Source organism: Periophthalmus magnuspinnatus, chromosome 2 (assembly GCF_009829125.3).
Source record: "Periophthalmus magnuspinnatus isolate fPerMag1 chromosome 2, fPerMag1.2.pri, whole genome shotgun sequence".
Lineage (NCBI taxonomy): Eukaryota > Metazoa > Chordata > Actinopteri > Gobiiformes > Gobiidae > Periophthalmus > Periophthalmus magnuspinnatus.
This window is the reverse complement of record NC_047127.1, coordinates 15,773,361-15,795,125: the sequence shown is the minus strand read 5'-3', so window position 1 is coordinate 15,795,125 and position 21,765 is coordinate 15,773,361. Positions and strand designations below refer to the sequence as shown.

Sequence of the window (21,765 nt, the reverse complement as noted above, 5' to 3'; positions counted from 1 at the left end):
TGTAATTATTTCACTTCACTTAGTCTAAACCAGATCTAAGATCTGAATCAGATCTGCAATGGGACAGAATTAGGCCAACCACATCATTGCTACAGTAGTACTACAACAGAAATGAAGAAACTACCCAGAGGAAAACAGAAATGTGGATACAATTGACTAAATGATTGGGACTTCAGAGGACCCTGTGTACCACCAGGAGCCCACATACCACTGTTTCCTCATTGACTTCTCTGTCTTTGGTTTGTTTTGTCCATTGGGAGCACAGGGTTTATCTTATGAAGAACATGAGGCCCAGTAGCTTTGTTGAGGGTAGATGACCTGGTTCAGTTCTGGTGTATCTGCTACTATGAGCCTGCAGCAGGAGCCTTCTCTGTGTGAGATTTGTCATTTTAAAGGAACTTCCTGTCTGATGTAGGTCACAGTTCAGGTTCCTTTAAAACAAAACCACAGCTGTGGGTTGTACAGAGAAAATTTAAAACAAGAACAAGGAAGTCACTGCAGAAAGGATTTAGACAGGAGACCAGAGCAGACGGAGGAGAGCAGAGAGAGATGAGACAAGGAGAGACGGAGTACAGCAGAAGAGACAGAGAGGAAGGAGCATGTCTGCGCTGAGGGTGCTGATCCTGGTTTTAGTCCAGGTCATGCTTCTGGTCCAGGCCCAGTCTGAGGTCCCGGTCCATCTGGGTCAGACTGTGGTTCTGAACTGTTCTGTGAAGGTGGAGAAGACCTTCTGGTTTATGGAGATTAATGGACTGCACATCTGTATCAGCAGATTTTACAGTACTGCACTTAATGAGTTCTATATTTGGACTGATTCTGAGAAGTTTTCAGTTGAAGGAAACAGTTTAAGAATCCACAACATCAGTGAGGACGACCTGAGGAGCTACAGCTGTGCTCAGAGAAACAGCACAATGAAGACTTTTGGATTTAAGGAGGTTTTTGTGGTAAAAGAGAGATATAACCTGACCACAGGTGAGGTCAACTCTCCCTTCACTCATCTAATGATATGACCAGTAAACATCTCCATGGAGACACACATGTGACCCTCCAGAAGAAAAGTTACATAGTGCAGCTTTATCTGCAGTAGTTCAGCGTGTTCATTCAAACCAACCGTGTAAAACAGTGGCCCATGATCTTTAGGACAATAACCACATAATACAGTTCTGTAAAAATATTCAAAATATTCCAAAACATTTGAGGAAAATAAGACCAGGTTGCTATGATACAAAGTATTGCATTTATCTGTGCCAGCATCACGAGATGTTCCATTTACACAGGACCATAGATGGTATAGATTCTACACATTTGTGTTCAGGACACACGGCCCATGCATTTACTTTGTGACACTGAGGCTTGAGTTTCTTCAGTTTCTTCGACTCTTGCTCCAGATAAGTCCGACCTGATCCAGAACCTGACCCAGAACCCGACACAGAACCCGACCCAGAACCTGGAACAAAGCATGACCTACAAAATCCTGTTCCTCAGCTCTGTAGGTCTGAACGGTGTCCTCATCATCACAAGTAAAAAGAACATCTACTAACCTCAAATTTTTAACTATGACCAAACCAGAACTAAACCAGGTCTAAACTAGGACTAAAGCAGGACTAAACCAAAACTAAACCAGGACTAAAGCAGGACTAAACTAGGTCTTGATAATTGTTTTTGATTACAGTTTCAGGTCTGCTGTTCTGTCTGAAGAGGTGGGATCCTAAACCTGGACTTCAGAACCACACAGACTCTCAGGTAAGGAACCCTCACCCCTGACTCTGCACAAATGAATGGTGTTTTGCCAAAGGACACAATATCAGGAGCAGAAATTCAACTGCAAATTTCTTTTGAATTGACTTAACTTTGCACAAAGTCTTCCTCAAAAGTACATCTGCAGCAGGACCAATACAAGATAGTACAAATACTTTTTACTATGACCATCACTACATAAGGATTCAATAACTTTGAGCCTCAGTTTTAACCAGAGACTGTATAAAGAATTTATATTGAGTATCTGTTTTCACATGGTCTAACACAGAGTCTAGAACACCACAGCACACAGAAGAGTGTTAAACCTGCAGGACGCACGGCTCCAAATGTGCTTAGACCATTGTCCCACAAAACTGAAATGAAATACATTTACTAAAGATACTACTGATATTATAGTACTGCAGACACTTAGATACCTCTGTAGCCCCGGGGTGATTTGCACATCCCATAATGCAATTCAGTATCAAAGTGCGTTCCTCATTCACTCACATAGACTGAGTCTCATCTTAATCTGCTGAATGTCCTCCCTGCTCTTCACCCACAATATACTAATGAAGCACTCACATGACATACCACATGGGATTCAAAACGATGCATACTACTACTACTACTACAACATGCATATGAGCTGAGTAGCTGAGAACACAGCAAGGACTTAAGCTCTGATAGATATAAAGTTCAGTTCAGTATGATGCTGTTCAAAAAGACAAAAATCCAGTGTAAACCAGACGAAAAAGGAAAAAGTCGGGACTCAAGACGGAGTAAGACGCAGCGACAGGTGGAAAACAGTGAACTGGTGTGATTTGACACACAATATAATAAGAGATGAGATCGGTGTGGCAGTATATCAACCTAATACCATCAGGGATGACATCTCTGGTTCCACACAGGAGCTTGTTGAAGTGGACAACACTTTACCGACTCTGGAGGAGCGCATTATGAGGTTGGAGACGGCGCGCGAGGGTCTGCGTAAAGCCAATTTAGAGCTGAAGAAAACGGAACGGCTGAAATACACAGTCTGTCGTAACCAGCGGGGCGTAAGGACCAGAGTAGCGAGACTCACAAAGTTTTATAATGTCTTTAATCTCAATAAATGTTCAAAGCAATCAAAGTTCATAGAGATCAGAGTTCGTGGGTCAAACGTAGCTACAATAAATGTTCATAGCAATCAAAGTTCATAGAGATCAGAGTTCGTGGGTCAAACGTAGCTACAATAAATGTTCATCAAAAACAAAGTTCATAGAAGTGTCCATATAGATCAGAGTTCATAGGTCCAACGTAGCTGGGGAGCGTGGGTGCAGGTTCGTGAGCGTAGGGAGACACAATGCACGGCAGTGAGGATACAGGACATACCAGGGCGGAGGTGCGGGTGCTGGGGTAGTCCGGAGCAGGTTCTGGGACGGATATCTGGAGCAGGACAAAAGGATTCCAGTGAGGCACAGAGGACGAGCATGAATCAAAAGTACAAAGCCAAAAGTATAATCACGTGAAACACGCGGACGTTCCGGCGCCGAGTGACTCGTCCGAACCCCTCTTATCCACGGCAGGTGGCGTTGATTGCGCTGATGGGGAGCAGGTGCGCGTGGGAGGAGTCCGGATTCCGCCCCGCTCCGGAGACAGACAGGTGAGGGAGGGGGGAAGACGAGGACACGAGGAGAGCAGAGCAGGGACTGTGACACAGTCAGTAACAATGTGTGCATATTTGGTCTGGCAACGGACATCGAAAAGGGCAATCCGACCAACCACATGTCCAAGAGGTTTAAGGAATTATTTGAGGAGAAACTGCCGTCGGAGCCAGAAGCGCACGGACCAGCGGAAAAAATCATCAGAAGAGAATGAAGAGAGGAGATGTAAAAACGCGAAGGAGATGTGCTGCATTTCGCGTAATGAAACTGAGGAGCTGACACAGCGAAGACACGGGACAATTTTCAGGAGATCAGGCCCAAAAAGCGGGACACCTGAGTGAGACATGAGGCCCTTCATCCTGCCCGCTGATAATAACACTTAAAGGTGAGACAAACAGTCCCAGAGCACAGTGCGGCTGACACGTGTTAAAGAGAGTGTGCGTGTGGCTGCATGTGAATGTATGTGTGATGAAATGTCATATTCATAGTCAAATGGTTAATGGTTGATAGCGATGATATCTGATGATGTTTTTGTCGGATAAGGTGTTTAAAATAGCTCTTTTAAATGTGTGCAGTTTAAGGAACAAACCTCTGTGTAATCCCTCAGTCATCCAGGGCTGATCCACAGTAAAAAAAAAAACAAAAAACAAAAAAAAATTAAAGCCGCAAGCGGCATCGAACGGCCCTCGCGGGCTGTGCTTCGCACTCGGCCGACCCCGCACTCCCTGTGGGTGGCGCTAACGCGCCACTTGTCCCTTTTTTATTGCGGCTTTGGGCTGCACTTGTCACCAAACAAGTCAATTTGTGCTGATGCACAAAATGCAAAAACATGGGTTTTCCAGGCATCGCCATGGCAACACCGTGCAAAATACAAACTTGGCCCCCCGGACTTTTTTGACGGGGACGACCTGAAGAATCACTGTGCCAAATTTCACATTCCTCAATGAAGCGACTAAGTTGTTATAATATTTTGAAATGTACGAAAATTTGGAAATTTTCCCATTAGGATTACATGGGCGCTTTCGCGCATCGCCATGGCAACCCAGTGAAAAATATGACTTGGGTCTGATTGACTTTTTTGATCAGGATGACATGAAGAGTCATGGTGCCAAATTTCACATTATTCCATGAAACTAATATTTTTCCCATGAATGGGAAAAATTTGGAGATTTCCCATTAGGATAACATTGGGAGTTTGGCGCATCGCCATGGCAACACGGTGCAAAAAAAAGCATGGGTCTGATTGACTTTATTGATTGGGATGACCCAATGGAATTTTGTGTCAAATTTGATAACATTTGGGAAAACTAAATTTTCGGCCGCCCATACAAATATATTAGATTTTCTGTAGGGGGCGCTATCGCGCCAATTTAGTTTCTAACATAATGAGTAGCTTTAGGCCCAAAAGTTTTAAAACTGATTCGAATTTGAGCCAAATCGGACTTTGCATGCGCAAACGGGAGCAAATTTAGACTTTTGAAAATTGCAAAAATTCCGATGGAATTTTGCGGCTTCGCCGCACGAAAACCGTAAAAGGGATCATCATGAATTGGATAACTTTTGATGCCCCACTTGTCTAGATGATGTACAGTGATTTTCAGCCCTGCAGGTGAAGCGCCTTCAGAGGAGTTGACGAAAATGCGAGGTCAGTGAAAACGCTGACTCGGCATTTTGGAATTTTCAATCCAAGATGGCCGACTTCCTGTGCGTCAGGGGGCGTGGCCATAATAATCTTTTTTATTTGGCATCACTTGAAGAATGCGTGTACCAAATTTGGTGGCTCTACGCCAAACTTGACGTCGCGACGTCTCCCATTGACGCAATGTATTTTGACTTTTGCAGAGGGCGCTGTCGCGCCATTTTTTTATGCCCAATGATGCACCACATAAAAAAATAAATTTTTCGCCAGACCTGAATTTTGGGCAAAATTTGGTGAGTTTTTGAATATGTTCAGGGGGTCAAATTACTGCTCAAAGAGCAGAACAGGAAGAAATAAAAAAAAATTAAAGCCGCAAGCGGCGTCGAACGGCCCTCGCGGGCCGTGCTTCGCACTAGGCCGGCCCCGCACTCCCTGTGGGTGGCGCTGACGCGCCACTTGTCCCTTTTTTATTGGGACTTTGGGCTGCACTTGTCACCAAACAAGTCAAAAAACACATTTGAAGTGCTGATGCACAAAATGCAAAAACATGGGTTTTCCAGGCATCGCCATGGCAACACCGTGCAAAATACAAACTTGGCCCCCTGGACTTTTTTGACGGGGACGACCTGAAGAATCACTGTGCCAAATTTTGTGTTCGTCGTTGACGGTAATAAGTCGTTATAAGACTTTGAAATGTACGAAAATTTGTAAATTTTCCCATTAGGATTACATGGGCGCTTTCGCGCATCGCCATGGCAACCCAGTGAAAAATACGACATGGGTCTGATTGACTTTTTTGATCAGGATGACATGAAGAGTCATGGTGCCAAATTTCACAGTATTCCATGAAACTAATATTTTTCCCATGAATGGGAAAAATTGGGAGGTTTCCCATTAGGATAACATTGGCAGTTTGGTGCATCGCTATGGCAACACGGTGCAAAAGACGACATAGGTCTGATTGACTTTATTGATTGGGATGACCCAAAGGAATTTTGTGTCAAATTTGGTAACATTTGGGAAAACTAAATTTTCGGCCTTCCATACAAATTTATTAGATGTTCTGTAGGGGGCGCTATCGCGCCAATTTAGTTTCTATCATAATGAGTAGCTTTAGGCCCGAAAGTTTTACAACTGATTTGAATTTGAGCCAAATCGGACTTTGCATGCGCAAACGGGAGCAAATTTTGACTTTTGAAAATTGCAAAAATTCCGATGGAATTTTGCGGCTTCGCCGCACGGAAACCGTGATAGGGATCATCATAAATTGGATAACTTTTGATGCCCCACTTGTCTAGATGATGTACAGTGAATTTCAGCCCTGCAGGTGAAGCGCCTTCAGAGGAGTTGACGAAAATGCGACATCAGCGAAAATGCTGACTCGGCATTTTGGAATTTTCAATCCAAGATGGCCGACTTCCGGTGCGTCAGGGGGCGTGGCCATAATAATCTTTTTTGTTTGGCATCACTTGAAGAATGCGTGTACCGAATTTCGTGGCTCTACGCCAAACTTGACGTCGCGACGTCTCCCATTGACGCAATGTATTTTGACTTTTGCAGGGGGCGCTGTCGCGCCATTTTTTTATGCCCAATGATGCACCACATAAAAAAATAAATTTTTCAGCAGACCTGAATTTTGGGCAAAATTTGGTGAGTTTTTGAATATGTTCAGGGGGTCAAATTACTGCTCAAAGAGCAGAAGAAGAAATAATTAAAGCCGCAAGCGGCATCGAACGGCCCTCACGGGCCGTGCTTCGCACTCGGCCGACCCGGCACTCCCTGTGGGTGGCGCTAACGCGCCACTTGTCCCTTTTATATTGCGGCTTTGGGCTGCACTTGTCACCAAACAAGTCAAAACACATTCGAAGTGCTGATGCACAAAATGCAAAAACATGGGTTTTCCAGGCATCGCCATGGCAACACCGTGCAAAATACAAACTTGGCCCCCTGGACTTTTTTGACGGGGACGACCTGAAGAATCACTGTGCCAAATTTCACATTTCTCAATGAAGCGAATAACTCGTTATGAGACTTTGAAATGTGCGAAAATTTGGAAATTTTCCCATTAGGATAACATGGGCGCTCTCGCGCATCGCCATGGCAACCCAGTGAAAAATACGACATGGGTCTGATTGACTTTTTTGATCAGGATGACATGAAGAGTCATGGTGCCAAATTTCACATTATTCCATGAAACTAATATTTTTCCCATGAATGGGAAAAATTGGGAGGTTTCCCATTAGGATAACATTGGCAGTTTGGCGCATCGCCATGGCAACACGGTGCAAAAGACGACATAGGTCTGATTGACTTTATTGATTGGGATGACCCAATGGAATTTTGTGTCAACTTTGGTAACATTTGGGAAAACTAAATTTTCGGTCCTCCATACAAATGTATTAGATGTTCTGTAGGGGGCGCTATCGCGCCAATTTAGTTTCTGTGATAATGAGTAGCTTTAGGCCCGAAAGTTTTACAACTGATTCGAATTTGAGCAAAATCGGGCTTTGCATGTGCAAACGGGAGCAAATTTAGACTTTTGAAAATTGCAAAAATTCTGATGGAATTTTGCGGCTTCGCCGCACGGAAACCGTGAAAGGGATCATCATAAATTGGATAACTTTTGATGCCCCATTTGTCTAGATGATGTACAGTGAATTTCAGCCCTGCAGGTGAAGCGCCTTCAGAGGAGTTGACGAAAATGCGAGGTCAGCGAAAACGCTGACTCGGCATTTCGGAATTTTCAATCCAAGATGGCCCACTTACGGTATGTCAGAGGGCGTGGCCATAATAATCTTTTTTGTTTGGCATCACGTGAAGAATGCATGAAGATTAAAGATGCAAAACGTGATAATGCAAAAGTTTGGAGAATGTCAAATAAAATACTGGGAGGAAACAAACAATCTACAACTTATTTAATCTGCAAGAGACACTGCAAATAATTTTAGCCAATTTAAAAGATAAAATTCAGAAAGTGAGTAATTCCATGGAGCCTGGGCAAAAGGGCAATATTTCCTATGAATTAATAAGAAAATGTATTATCAAAGAATGTAAATTACAATTTGACACAGTAACACAAAATCATGTTAAATAATTATTACAGAGAAGCACGGATAAAGCAGCTGGTGTTGATCATCTTGAAACTGAACCACTAAAGCTGTGGCAGACCTAACAGCTTCACTTCTCACATCATTCATTCAAGTTTAATCAAAGGCATTTCCAACACAATACAAGACAAACTGAAAAATCATCAAAGTAATCGTGAGTTTAAAGTCTATTTTAATGGTAGTTAGTCTGAGGTTGAGGGGACTGGCTGTGGTGTACCACAGGGCAACTACCTTGGGCCCCTTTGTTTCTGTATTTACTAATGACTTTTCCATTTATACTGAAACATGCAAACATGGCCATATATGCAGATGACACCACTTTATGTGCATCTGCCGCTACTGCAGGCCGTAGTAACATCTTAAACGAGGAGCTGGCAGTGGCGATAATGGATTCAAGACAGTAAATTAGTTATCAATGCTGAAAAAACAATTGTATGTCAGGAGTCACATGGATCACGCATCTGCCGTTTGGACAAACAAGTCGCCCACAATAAAAGAGAAGCCATTGTTCTGAGCTGCTCATACAGAGCCTGTGTAATCAGATCAGTGAGCTTGCCTGGGTCACTGTAAACACACACTCACATTTAGTAACATTTATTAGAAATATAATTTTAACCAAAGTCCCAGAAATGATTTATAACAAATGAACTGTTTTATCAGATGCTCACAATTATGGCCAGACTGTACGGGCTGTGCTGCCTTTGAGTAGAACCAATCAAAACACTCTGTGGTTTATCGAGCCGTGGCTGCGTAGCTGCTCTGCCAGTATTTATGTTGTTAGAAAATTATTTTTTTTAAAGTTTAAGATGTTCCTTTTTAAACAATGATTGATGTTTATTTTAAGTTAGTAGTTAGCTGTTCATTTCTACATTTTTACTTATTTCACGATATTTCTTTATGTAATCCTTATGTGCAAGCGTGTGTGTGTGTTTATGTGTGTGTGTGTGTGTGTGTGTGTGGGCGTGTATGTGTGTGTACGCGCATGTGTGTGTGTTTATGTGTGTGGGTGTGTGTGTATGTGCATGTGTGTGTGTGTGGGCATGTGTGTGTATGTGCGTGTGTGTGTACGCGCATGTGTGTGTGGGCATGTGTGTGTACGTGCATGTGTGTACGTGCATGTTTGTGTGTGTGGGGTGTGTGTGTGTTCACTTTTGCTTCTGCCTCTGATATTATTCCTATTTTTACTCCTTTTTCTTGAGTATCTCTTGACCTGTGACATCCGCAGCTCTTTTGCTCTTTAGAAGTTGTGTGTGTGTGAATGTGGTTAGCCCTGACTCACAGTGAGAGGCGCACTTCCTGTTTACCCCCACACTGAAGGAGGTCGGATCAACGTGTGGACATTATCAACTAAAATATATGTAACTCTAAATCTTAGTCATGACTTTCAAGGAGCTCTGCCTGATTTAGACTTAAAAAGGTGAAAAACAGAACAAGTTCATTTTAAACAGTTTGAAACATGTGAAACGGGTTAGACTTTAGAATCATCATAATCAATTTCTGTTTTTCTGTTTCAGTACGAGGAGATCCAGCTCAATCCAAGTCCACGACCCTCGCCGAAACCAGGACTAAGACTGGAACCAAGACTAGAACCCAGACCAGGACCAAGACCAGGATCAGGACCCATACAAGAACCAAGACCAGGACCAAGACCAGAACCAAGACTAGAACCCAGACCAGTACCAAGACCAGGACCAGGACCTATACAAGAACCAAGACCAGGACCAAGACCAGAACCAGGATCTATACAAGAACCAAGACCAGGACCAAAACCGACATCTGGACCAAGAAAGGGACTCCCCCGACCAGATCCCATACTAGAACCCATATCAGATCCAGCTCCAGGACCAAGATTGCCACCAAGACTAGAACCCAGATCAGGACCAAGACCAGGACCAGAACCTATACAAGAATCAAGAAGAGGACCCAAATTTGGACCCAGAACTGGAGTCAGATCAGGAGCCAAGCTGCGGCAGCCCCATCCTCCAGAGGGCATCTACTCCCAGGCACAGATGCCCAGGCCCCTCCCCCCTCCCAACGGACTCTACTGATACTTTGCTAACTGGGGCACTGCTCTGTCTGAAGATCTGTTTCTCAAGTTAGTCTTTAATCTGAGCTTTATTTTAGCACACTGGCCATAAAGAGCTGACTAAGTTGGAAGAACAGTGGGTGAGCTGTTTTTCAGGCACTCTCACCTTTTGGTTGAAACTCACACATTTGTGCATTGTGTCACCATGGTAACATTCCACCACAGAGATACATGCAAAACAACCCCAGCTTGGTGTCACTGCAAACTATTAACTACAGACTGTGGCTCAGGAGTAGAGCAGCAGCTCATATGCAGGTCTGCGGCTCAGGAGTAGGACACAGCACATATGCAGGTCTGTGGTCCTATGCACTTGACGGACTATTTTTAAAAAGGAAATGTACAAAAATGATTTCTGAATGTCAGAGTTTTATTGTAAAAAAATAAATAATATATGGTCTTAAAATCAGCCTTGTGTTTCTTTATTTATGATATTTTAAGTCTGGATTTAGTCCTTGCTTAGATCCCAGTGTAAACCTGCTTTAGACCCAAGTATAAACCTGGTTTAGACCCTGTCTAGGCCTGATGATGTCACAGTGATGTCACAGACAGTGGGTGAATGAGCTGCTGTTCAAAGTCATGGGACCAGTCATGAGTCCAGACCAGGATCCAGATCAAAACAAGACCAGAACTGGGTTTTAAACCAGGACTAAACCAGGAATTAACCAGGACTAAACCAGGACTAACCCAGGACTAAAGTGGGTCTAAACTAGGACTAAACTAGGACTCAACAAGGACTAAAACTGGAACTAAATCAGAACTAACCTAAGACTGAAACTGGGTCTAAACCAGGACTAAACCCGGACCAAGGCAGATGGAGAAGTGGATTTGTTGGTGTCAACATGAGACAAAACGCGAGGACGAATCTGAACCAGAGAAAGATGAAGAGCTCCCTCCAGAACCTACAACAGAGGTAAGACCTGGTTTAGTCCTGGTTTAGATCCAGTATAGATCTGGTTTAGTCCTGGTTTAATCCTGGTTTGGACCTGGTATGGGCCTGTTTTAGTCCTGTTTTAGTCTTGGTTTAATCCTGATTTAGTTTTGGTTCATTTAGACCTAGTTTAGACCTAGTTTGGACCTGGTTTATACCTGGTTTAGTCCTGTTTTAGTCTTGGTTTAATTCTGATTTAGTCCTGGTTTATTTAGACCTAATTTGGATCTGGTTTGGGCCTGGTTTGGGCCTGGTTTGGAGCTGCTTTAGTCCTGTTTTAGTCTTGGTTTAATTCTGATTTAGTCCTGGTTTAGTTAGACCTAGTGTGGACCTGGTTTGGGCCTGGTTTAGGCCTGATTTAGTCCTTGTTAAGTTCTAGTTTAGTCATGGCTCAGACCTGGTTTCAGCCTGGTTTGGACCTAGTCACTTTGTCTGGTTTGATTCTGGTCTCTCTCTGGGTCCAGGCCAGTCCTGGTCCAGATCCTGGTCCAAGTCTTGGTCCAGATCCTCGCTGGTTCCACAGTTTGCAGCTCAGAAAGTCCCAAGTCCAGAGAGGACGCAGCAACAGCGACCCCTACAGGGCTACCATGGAGGAGCTCTTCACCTGGGTGAGTCAGATTCCCTCTCAGGCTCCTATTTGTCAGATGTCCTCCTTGTGTGTCAGATGCCCTTCCCGTGTGCCAGATGCTGTCCCTGTGTGTCAGATGCCCTCCCTGTGTTTCAGAGACCTAGGTTTCAGTTCGGGATGTCTCATTCGTACCTGAGTCTGGAGAAACTGGGAGAAGGAGCCTACGCTGAGGTCTACAAGGGCATCAGCAGGTGAGGACTAGACCAGGACTGGACAAAGACAAAATTAAGATGAAACCAGCTAAAAACCTTTATGATTAGTGGTTCAGCCCTGGTTCAGTCCTGGTTCAGTCTTGGTTCAGTCCTGGTTCAGTTCTGGTTCAGTTCTGGTTTAGTATTGATCTTGGTTCAGTCCTGGTTCAGTCCTGGTTCAGTCCTGGTTCAGTCCTGATCTTGGTTCAGTCCTGGTGCAGTCTTGATCTTGGTTTAGTCCTTGTTCACTTCTGGTCTTGGTTCTGCTCTTACAGGATTAACGGGCAGCTGGTGGCCCTAAAGGTGATCCGGACATCGGCTCAGGAGGGAGTCCCATTCACAGCGATGAGAGAAGCGTCTCTGCTGAAGAAACTCAAACACAACAACGTGGTGCTGCTCCATGACATTGTGCAGACTGACGATACGCTCACCTTTGTCTTCGAATATGTCGTGAGGGACTTTACTGCTCATATTCAGTTATATTTTTGTTAAACATATTCAACTATAAGTAACATTGTCAGGAGCTTTAATGCTTAAAGCAAGGATTCATATTTATCACAAACAGATTCAAATTCAAACATCCTTCCCTCTTCAGCAGACAGACCTGTCCCAGTACATGCAGCAGCACCCAGGAGGACTGCACTCCCACAACGTCAAGGTCAGTACTGAACTGTATCTGTACCACAGCCATAGACTCTATATACTGTATTAATGTATTAACTTAATTAAGTATTCTATTCATCCTTACTGTGAGTGGGCTTTTCATCTCCACAAACCTGACTCTTGGTTCATGGAGATGTAGTTCCTATAGCTATAATCTTCCACAGTATGGCATAAACGCGTCTGTCTCTATGGAAAATGTTCTGAAGTATGGCTTTAACTTTCTGTTTCCATGGAATCATGCAGGTGACTGACCACGTCCAGAAAGTTACAAACTGATTTTCCTTTTTTAAGTTGTATTTTTGTTTTGTTTTAATCTTGGTTTTAATCAAAACCAGGTCTGAAGGGTCCAGCACCTATACTTCAGACCGAGTCCTGGTTCAGACCCGGTCCTGACTCAGACCTGATCCTAACTGTATATATTTGTGTTGTAGTTGTTTAGTTTCCAACTGCTGCGAGGTCTGAGCTACGTTCACAAACAGAAGATCCTCCACAGAGACCTGAAGCCCCAGAACCTCCTCATCAGCTTCAGAGGAGAGCTCAAACTGGCCGACTTTGGTAAGAACTCAACTAGGACTGAAACAGGACAAAAACAGGGTCAAAACCAACACTAAACTAGTATCTAAACCACGACTGTAAACAGGACTAAAACAGTACATAACCAGGTCTAAACCAGGTCTAAACCAGGTCTAAAACAGGTCTAAAACAGGATTTAAAACAGGATTTAAAACAGGATTTAAAACAAGACTAAAACAGGAGTAAACCATGCAGGACCATAACTAGACTAAAATGGGGTCTAAACCAGGACCAAACCTAGGCTATAACAGGGTCTAAACCAGGACTATGTAACACTAGCCAGGTGTAGAGGTGAGCTTTAATATCACACAAGCCAGTCTGTGCGCAGGTCCGACAGCCATTAGCCAATTTTTATTTACCGATGGGATAAAACAAACATATGATTGGTTGATATGAGATGGACTGAGATGCAGCTGCAGTGGTGAAGCTCCACCCTAAAGCTGGGCTGAGGAAGACATGTTATTGGTGAAGAAGAAACACAAAGAAACACAAATGGTAAAGATTAACACCACGACTGAAAACACCTCATTACAAGTGCCACCAGAACAAGAACCCTAAACAGGGTGACACTCTAAAGGGGGCCCCCTCCACACCCACTGCCTAAAGACAGCACACACCAGCTGCACCACTACAATGTTAAGTAGAGGTTTAAGTTTAAAACAGGAATGAAACCAGTGCTGAGCCTGTAAACACAGTTAATGTTACTCTTAAAAACAGTAACTTACAGTTACACAATAAAATCAAAGTTAACACCAAACTTTAACAACATCTAGACATGATTTGAATTTGAATGATATTTACAAATATACAAATGAGTCTTTTGACAGCAAGAATAAAACACTATACAAACCGATTTGTCTGGTTCACCAGTAATCACACATGCATGCCACGGAAATATATTTTAGATCCATGGTGAAGGCTCAGCAAGAGGAAGTGAACCTCTGACCTTTATGGTCTCTGTCATGTAACTGTCACATGATAGAGACCATAAATCAGGTCTAAACCAGATCTATAACAATGTCAGGACTATAACAGGATCTGAACCAGGTCTAAACCAGGACTAAAGCAGGGTCTTCAAACAAGGACTAAAACCAAGCTGAAACCAGGACAAATCTTCCAAGGGTTTAGATCCCGAGTCCTCCATTTTACGTGATATGGGACGTTATTAAAAACAAAATGTCCGTCCTCCAGTTTAATTCAAGTATTATTTACATCCTGGTACTAACAGAACTAAACCAGCACTAAATCAGTTCAGGACTAAACTAGGACTAACCCGGTCTCTCTGGTCCCAGGTCTGGCTCGGTCCAAGTCCGTCCCCTGTCAGACCTTTTCATCTGAAGTGGTCACTTTGTGGTACAGACCTCCTGAAGTCCTTCTGGGGTCTACAGACTACTCCAGCGCCCTGGACATGTGGTATTGGATCAGGACTGAACCAGAACTGAACCAGGACTAAACCAGGACTAACACAGAACTGGACTAGGACTAAACCAGGACTAATACAGAACTGGACTAGGACTAAAGGACCAGATCAGAATTAAACCAGGACTAAACCATAACCAGACCAGACCAGGACTGAACCAGGACTGTACTAGAACTGTACCAGAACTAAACCAGGATTAAACCAGGACAAAACTAGGACTAAAGCTTTTTTATTTATTTATTTTTTGTTTCAGGGGAGCAGGATGTATTCTTGTAGAGATGCTGCAGGGAGCGCCGGCGTTCCCTGGACTTTCTGACATCTCTGAACAACTCAGAAAGATCTTTTCTGTGAGTAAAAATAATCTGCTTTACTCCTGGCTTAGTCCTTGTCTAGTCCTGGTTCAGTCCAGGTTTATTCCTGGTTCAGTCCTGGTTCTTGTCTGTTTTTCCAGGTTTTGGGAGTTCCATCTGAGGAGACTTGGCCTGGGGTCTCTCTGCTCCCAAACTACAGCACAGGTAAATCTTTGTCCTGGTGTAGTCCTGTTTTAATCTCTGGTTTAGACCTGTTCAGTTTTGGGTTAGGCCTGGTGTAGTCCCACTTTAGTCCTTGAAACCATGGATTTGGTCCTGGTTTAGTCCAGATCTAGTCCTGTTCTAGTCAGGTTCTGGCCTATTCCTGGTTTAGTCCTAGTTTAGTTCTGGTTTAGTTCTGTAAAGTACTGGTTTAGACCTGCTTTAGACCTGGTTTAGTTCTTGATAAATGTTTGTTCTTTTCTTTCAGAGTGTTTTGGACGGCGTGACCCTCGACCTTTGCGGAGCGTCTGGAAAAGGTCAGATTTCCTGTTGTGTAGACTCTGGAGGAGTGAGGGGAAGTGTCTAGCCGTATAACCAGTTTTGTGTACTAGTTAAAGCTCTGTATTATGTAATCCTGGTTTAGGTTTTAGCTAAGTCCTTTTGGGTCTTGATTAAATCTCTTCTTTAGAGATAGACCAATATATCTGCAGTTTTTAGTCCTGGCTATCGGCCTTGTTTGGGTCAACCAGCTGTCTAAAAAAATTGTATAAAACTTAATTTGAACACTTCAGTGCAAAGCAGACACTCTCTTGTCCAGTTTGGAGGAAAACAGCGTGGTGGATGAGTTTGTTATTCAAATTATGTAAACGGAGGAAAATAATCTAAATCCACCTTATATTGACCAAAAATATCAGCAAAGCTGACTGGCCATCATTTGCTCTAGATTCTAAACAATATCTGCATCCACCATAAAAAATACATATCGGTTGATTTTTAGGCTTGTTTAGTCCTGGTTCAGTCCTGGTTCAGTCCTGGTTCAGTCCTGGTTCAATCCTGGTTCAGTCCTGGTTCAGTCCTGGTTTTGGTCCTAACAGATTGGGGATGCTCCCAACTAAGACCGAGGACCTGGTACAGAACCTGCTCAGACCAAATCCCAGAGTCCGGATTTCGGCTCAAGATGGACTTCAGTACAAGTATTTCAGCTCCCTGCCCCACGGAGTGCACAGTCTACCAGACAGTGAGTACTATTTCTACTGCTTCTAATACTGTTACTACGTACTACAAATACTGCTGTCCCTGGATTAGTCCCTGGTTTAGTCCTGGTTTAGACCTGGTTCAGACTTGGTTCAGTCCTGGTTTAGTCCTAGTTTTGTCCTGGTTCGGTCCAAGTTCGGTCTTGGTTTGGACTTGGTTTAGTGCTAGTTTAGTTCCTGGTTCAATCCTGGTTCAGTTCTGGTTTACTGTATCTATGTTCTATACATATAACCATACTTTCTTATTCATTTCTTCATTTCAGCTGAGTCCATTTTTAAAGTCCCTGGAGTGAGTCTGGAGGCTGAAGTCCGAGACCGTTTCTACCCTGGTCCTAGAGTCCGGACTTCGCTGCTGGAGCGGGCCAAGTTCTGGTGAAGAAAGTGACATCATCACTGCCATGATCGATAATGACGGGTCACATGCTGGCCTACTCTTTGTTTACTTCTCAACAACTATTTATACCATCATACAGCCACAAACCGCCTTAGATAATTTGAACCTTGATTCTGTTTTTTCAGTTGGATTTTAGAGTTTTTAATAAAGTAAAAGCAAAAAGTATTGGTGAATGGACTTTTATGTGGGAGCCTCTGCACTCCCATATGTGCACCACAAGGGTGTGTTCTTTCTCCGCTTCTATTTATCATATACACTAATGAGCTAATTGTAGGCTAAGCGTTAGCCTTCTCCAAAATGATGAAAATGATCACAATCCTATTCTAAATTCTTGTACCTTCACCTGAATGTGTCCAAAACTAAGGACATGATCATGGATATTAGAAGGACTGCTCAGGCAGTAGTCCTGAGCTGACCACTGCCTGTACCTGTCTCTGGATGCTAGCCACCATGTTCTAAACAGGAAGTTAGCATGGGCGTGATCAACTCGGCCCCAGTTCACTTTCTGTTGAAAACTGTGGCCCCTCTCTCTGTAACTGTTGCTGTCAGGCTCGTCATTCTGACCTTAAAATGTTGGTTTTGACCCATTTTACATAATCCTGTTTTTTTTCTGTCTGTCTCTAAATCAAGATATGAACATTAATAACAGACCAATCAGGCTCTTTCTGTCCCTGAGGTTGCTAGCTCGCTAGCCCATTTCCCCTGCTAAACAAGTGGTGCGGGCTGGAAAGGGCATTACCTTCATCAGTCTCGCTCCAGATTGGTGGCTTCAGCATTCAGCCATTTTAAACAATGTGTCGCACTCTGTACAGTGACTTTCAGCTCCTTCACTCTGGGCATAGGTCCTTGGTCCCAATGTGTAAAACGAAGCGCTTTAAAACAGCTTTATTTCAGTTATTCCAAGTTTGTTTGTTAAATAAGCTGTAAATTACCCCGGTATGTGACTCTTTTTATGAACATCTATAATGTGTTAGTCTTGGGCTTATTTTATTCTTGTCATGTTTTGTGAGCACTGTGGGGCACTTTCATTTTTCATATTACTACGATTTTATGTCTATGTTTGTGTGCTAATGCCAGCTGCAAACCAATTCTACCTGCAGGTATAAATAAAGTTACCTGAAGCTGAACCTGTCCACCTGGAGACAGGAAGAGACATGACAGATCAGGCAAGGGAAGATTCTGAGGTGGAGAGAAAGAAAATCAGCCATGGACATGACTCTACCAGATCTGCATCACCTTCAGTTTGGTATAGCTTATCATTTTACTTCCTGGTTGGACAGGGGGAGCAGATGTGACATTTGTAGATGTAATTCCATAACTGTTATCTGGCAACCATAACGTAAAGAGTTAAATGTAGGTTTAAAGTGTCTGAAAAATGTCTTCCTTGTGCATAAATTGTCTCCGTATTTTAGATGAAGTTTTCTGTGTTGATGACATAGGCGGAGAGATTATGTTTTACAGCTCAGAGCTACTTCCTGTATTTTTGTACTTTCCACGAACTGCCACTTAACTGATGTAGAACTATGATAAATATTTAGCACAGTTACTATTCACCAAACCAACTCAGAATTTGAAAAAATATATGAATCTGTCAAACTTAAATAGTACAGGGTCAAACCACTGAAATGTGACTGACAAGAGAAGGAAGCTTGCTAAATCAATATGGTAAAGTAATCATCGAATAATCGAGTTAAAAAGGTCATCTTTTGGAGAATATAAATACTTTTTTAGGTTTTAAAATAGAAAAGACAGATTAGGGGCTATGCTACGATAAATGTGCTTGATCTGCTTGGCTGTTATTGACCGATGACCGCCCTGTGACACAACTGCTGCAGTGATGTTGAATTCTACAATACATTGAATTGAAAATGTGTTTTGGTAGCATTTTTTATTATTGTATTAAACAAAAACACAGTGAATATTAAAGAGTAAATCTGATCATTTCTATCAGTGACACCAACTTCCATTATCCAACACACCACAACATCTGCAGATTCACTTGAGACATCTGACCTGCCCCATCTCAGTCTAACAATACAAGAGGATGGGAGGGCATCTGACACACAGCGATACAGGAGGAGGATGGGAGGGCATCTGACAGGTCTTGTTATCACTGATAGAAGGACTTTGATGTTCCTCTCTGTGTTGGGGGCTCCTGTCTCCAGGCCTCTACAGATCTGGGCCCAGATGCTCACTTCAGAGAGGCCCTCGCCCTCCGCCACATGGACATTGCAGCCCGCCACATCGATGCTATCGAAGACGATGATGGCCACATCCATGCCGATGAACACGATGTTGAAGGTGAGGCTGACGGGTCTGTCAAAACTGGAGGCAGCCAGTGGGTCTCTGAGTGCGACCTGCTGGATGTCTGGCACCTCTGCAAGTAAGACTTTGTTGACACAATCTGCAGTGAGGTCTCCAGTTCTGACCAGAGACACAGACTCTTCCTTTGTGGTCCTGTCCTCGCGAGGACTGTGCTTGGAGCTCATGATCATGGGGCTGAAGCATCATTGGAGAACATTTCTGTGATTATGAAACTCCTCCAGACACTCACTCACTTCTGTCTTCTGGGCTTTGTTCACACACATACACCTCAGTTGTCAGAGTAGCCAGGCTGGTGGCTTTACTGACCACTGATGCTGTGGATGGATCAATACATGAGCACACCACAGAAGGGGATCGGCAAAGATACCAGGGGAGTCAATCACTAGCTCCTGGTAGACCGAACAGTCACCCGAGACTGCAGAACCTGTCAAACCAACCTGTGCACTGCCTGGATTGATGAAAAGAAAGCCTACGAATCAATACCACACACATGGATCACTGAATGCCTGGAACTGTACAACAGCAACAGGACTCTGAAAGCCTTCTTTGCAAACTCGCTGAGGTTGTGGAAAACCACCTTTGAGGCCAATGGCAAGCCACTTAGTAACCATCAAATGTGGCATATATCAAGGAGATACACTGTCCCCACTGCTGTTCTGCATAGGTCTGAAACCCCTCAGCCAAATCATCACCAACACTGGCTCTGGAGACGACACAGGAATGGGACCACCATCAGTCACCTCCTCTACATGGATGACATCAAGCTGTAGCCTAAGAATGAGCGAGATATCGACTCACCGATCCACAACACCAGGATCTACAGCACAGACATTGGAATGTCATTCGGGCTTGAGAAGGTGACAAAGAGAGGGAAGGTAGTCCACACAGAAGGGAACAATAGCAGCCATTGAGGACAGCTGTAAGTACCTTGGTATCTCACAAGTAAATGGGAACCATGAAAAGGAAACAAAGAAAGCAGCCACAAGAAAACAGAAACATCTGTGCAGAGTACGGTCAAGGTTGGAAACACCTCCAAAGGTAGTGGAGAATGATCGAGCCAAGGTCCTGTGGGACTTCCAGATACAGACTGACAGAATGGTGATGGACTGGACATTGTGGTGGTGGATAAACAACAGAGCAAAGCTGTTGTGGTGGACATCGTAGAACATCAGGAAAAAGGAACATGAGAAACTAGAGAAATACCAGGGGCTCAAAGAAGAGCTTGAGAAGGTCTGGAAGGTGAAGAAATCAAAGTTTTCAAACTAGCATTTAAAGATATTTATTCTTTAAAAAATATTTATTTTGAGCAAGGATATTTATTTTAGATCTTACTGATCATACTGAAAAAAGCATGAAATATATTAAGCTATGATGATTCTACAGCTGTTTTTGTAAGTGGGCATTTATGTCCTTAGGGTCCTGAGTGACTTTTTTGAGGGAAACCTGAGGGTTAACCTCATATTACATATAGCACTCATATATTGTAGGTTCAGTGAGGTTAGTTGGGCCGGAAACGATCCACCGTAGTCGTAAGACACATGTATTCACAATCAGACCTGTCTGATTGTGAATACATGTGTCTTACGACTATTGGTTGATTAAACTATAGGGGGCGGTCCCTTGATTTATATAAGGGGAGCGGAAGGGGCTGTCCTCATACCTGAAGAAGGTCAGAGCGACCGAAATGTTGTATGGAATAAAATTGCATTAAGAGTGAGACAGTGTGCGGGAGTTTTTCTTTAGTTTTTAGATTAGTGCTTTACCTCCTACGCACCTGTCGCCCAGTCGGGTGTGCGGAGTTTACACAGAAACGAGGACTAACTCTGTTACTATGCAATGTGACATGGGTTTATGCTTTTATTTTGAAGTCATATTTTGATTTGTAGGGTTTGAGGTACTTTTATTTTGAAATGCATGCCTTCCTGTTTTATTTATACCTGCACACCTGTGAACACCGTGAGAAACAGTTTTTATTGGCTGTCTGATAAGACAGACACAGAGACACACACAGACACACAGAGTTTTGAGAGCAGCAGAGAGACACATGCACCAGGGAGGAAAAAAAAAAACATTTGGCACACCATTTCGCCTTAAAACTATGAAAAAAAATTATAAAGCCAAAATCAAGTAAATATTTGTGTATTTAATAAAGTTCCTAGTCTGGAGTTTGAGGGTCAGGTAAATATGATATCAGTACTTTACTCTCAAATCAGCCAAAAATTAAATCCAATTTTAAGAAAATGTTTATTTATGTCAAACTGACCCCAGATGAACTTCAACGCAACTTTTTGCTCTGTCAAAATCATAAAAGTGTTTGTCAAGTACAGTGATGGAAATGAAGAGTTACCGGATATTTTGCACATTTTAAAGCATGACCTATTGGCCAGAATTTCACAAATAAAAATGAAGGTGGCATCAGTGCATTAGTCCAAAGTCAGGCAAAAAATAGCGCCCAAAATGATAAGAAAATGTTATTTTATGGCTGAGTTATAAGAGAAACAAACTGGGATCAAATTCACCCCAAGGGAACTTCAACATAACTTTTTTTTCAAATTTTCATTATTGGTAAAAAGTCATGAAAATTAATATCTAGCTCAAAGTTCTGCTATGACAAGTTGCTTTTGGGGTCAGAAATGATCCCAGGACAACACAAGAGTTAAATATACCAAGCAGTGTTTTTTCTTCAAATGGATTAGCGACAACTGAAATGAGAGCAGAGGACATTAACTGGACATGGTTCTGCTGCTGCTTCAGTCAGAACTGAAGAGTCAAAGTGAAACCAGGTATAAAGTTATCTCCTGTTTTCAGACCATTCAGCTGTGGTGGTTGGTTCACTGTGGTTCTTTGTCTTGAAGGCTGTTGCCAGGTTGCAGGTCTCTAAA

At 43.1% G+C, this 21,765-nt stretch overlaps 2 protein-coding genes across 8 annotated transcripts in view; both read left to right on the top strand.

Moving 5' to 3' along the window:
- Nucleotides 1-18,475, top strand: part of cdk15 (cyclin-dependent kinase 15) — a 227,410-nt gene extending 208,935 nt beyond the window's left edge. For 2 of the 6 annotated variants that reach the window (XM_055226535.1, XM_055226543.1), the window contains exons 2-13: nt 11,005-11,125; nt 11,608-11,751; nt 11,868-11,962; nt 12,238-12,412; nt 12,558-12,620; nt 13,057-13,180; nt 14,491-14,611; nt 14,872-14,965; nt 15,070-15,133; nt 15,399-15,447; nt 16,006-16,148; nt 16,428-16,807. In XM_055226535.1, the coding sequence (XP_055082510.1) occupies nt 11,027-11,125; nt 11,608-11,751; nt 11,868-11,962; nt 12,238-12,412; nt 12,558-12,620; nt 13,057-13,180; nt 14,491-14,611; nt 14,872-14,965; nt 15,070-15,133; nt 15,399-15,447; nt 16,006-16,148; nt 16,428-16,540 (1,284 nt within the window). In that variant the 5' untranslated portion in view covers nt 11,005-11,026 and the 3' untranslated portion in view covers nt 16,541-16,807. Of the gene's footprint in view, nt 1-10,833; nt 11,126-11,607; nt 11,752-11,867; nt 11,963-12,237; nt 12,413-12,557; nt 12,621-13,056; nt 13,181-14,490; nt 14,612-14,871; nt 14,966-15,069; nt 15,134-15,398; nt 15,448-16,005; nt 16,149-16,427 lie in introns of those variants that run through there. The other 4 variants (XM_055226555.1, XM_055226558.1, XM_033978028.2 and 1 more) reach the window with 3 other exon arrangements.
- LOC129456783 (protein TsetseEP-like) lies at nt 592-10,509 on the top strand. 2 transcript variants are annotated; one of them, XM_055226568.1, is made up of 4 exons: nt 592-972; nt 1,389-1,520; nt 1,673-1,743; nt 9,644-10,509. In XM_055226568.1, the coding sequence occupies exons 1-4, from the start codon at nt 600-602 to the stop codon at nt 10,175-10,177; spliced, it is 1,110 nt and encodes a 369-aa protein (XP_055082543.1). In that variant the 5' UTR covers nt 592-599; the 3' UTR covers nt 10,178-10,509. The 2 variants fall into 2 exon arrangements, with proteins under 2 accessions (XP_055082543.1, XP_055082554.1); XM_055226579.1 differs by lacking the exon at nt 1,389-1,520.
- Nucleotides 18,476-21,765: the final 3,290 nt, after the last annotated feature.

What these genes read in the sequence shown, in the direction of transcription:
- LOC129456783 (XM_055226568.1), top strand. Translation starts at nt 600, where the DNA reads ATGTCTGCGCTGAGGGTGCTGATCCTGGTTTTAGTCCAGGTCATGCTT. An exon ending in CGGTGTCCTCATCATCACAA is followed by an intron (nt 1,521 to 1,672) that starts GTAAAAAGAACA and finishes TTTTGATTACAG; the next exon opens with TTTCAGGTCTGCTGTTCTGT. An exon ending in AGAACCACACAGACTCTCAG is followed by an intron (nt 1,744 to 9,643) that starts GTAAGGAACCCT and finishes TTTCTGTTTCAG; the next exon opens with TACGAGGAGATCCAGCTCAA.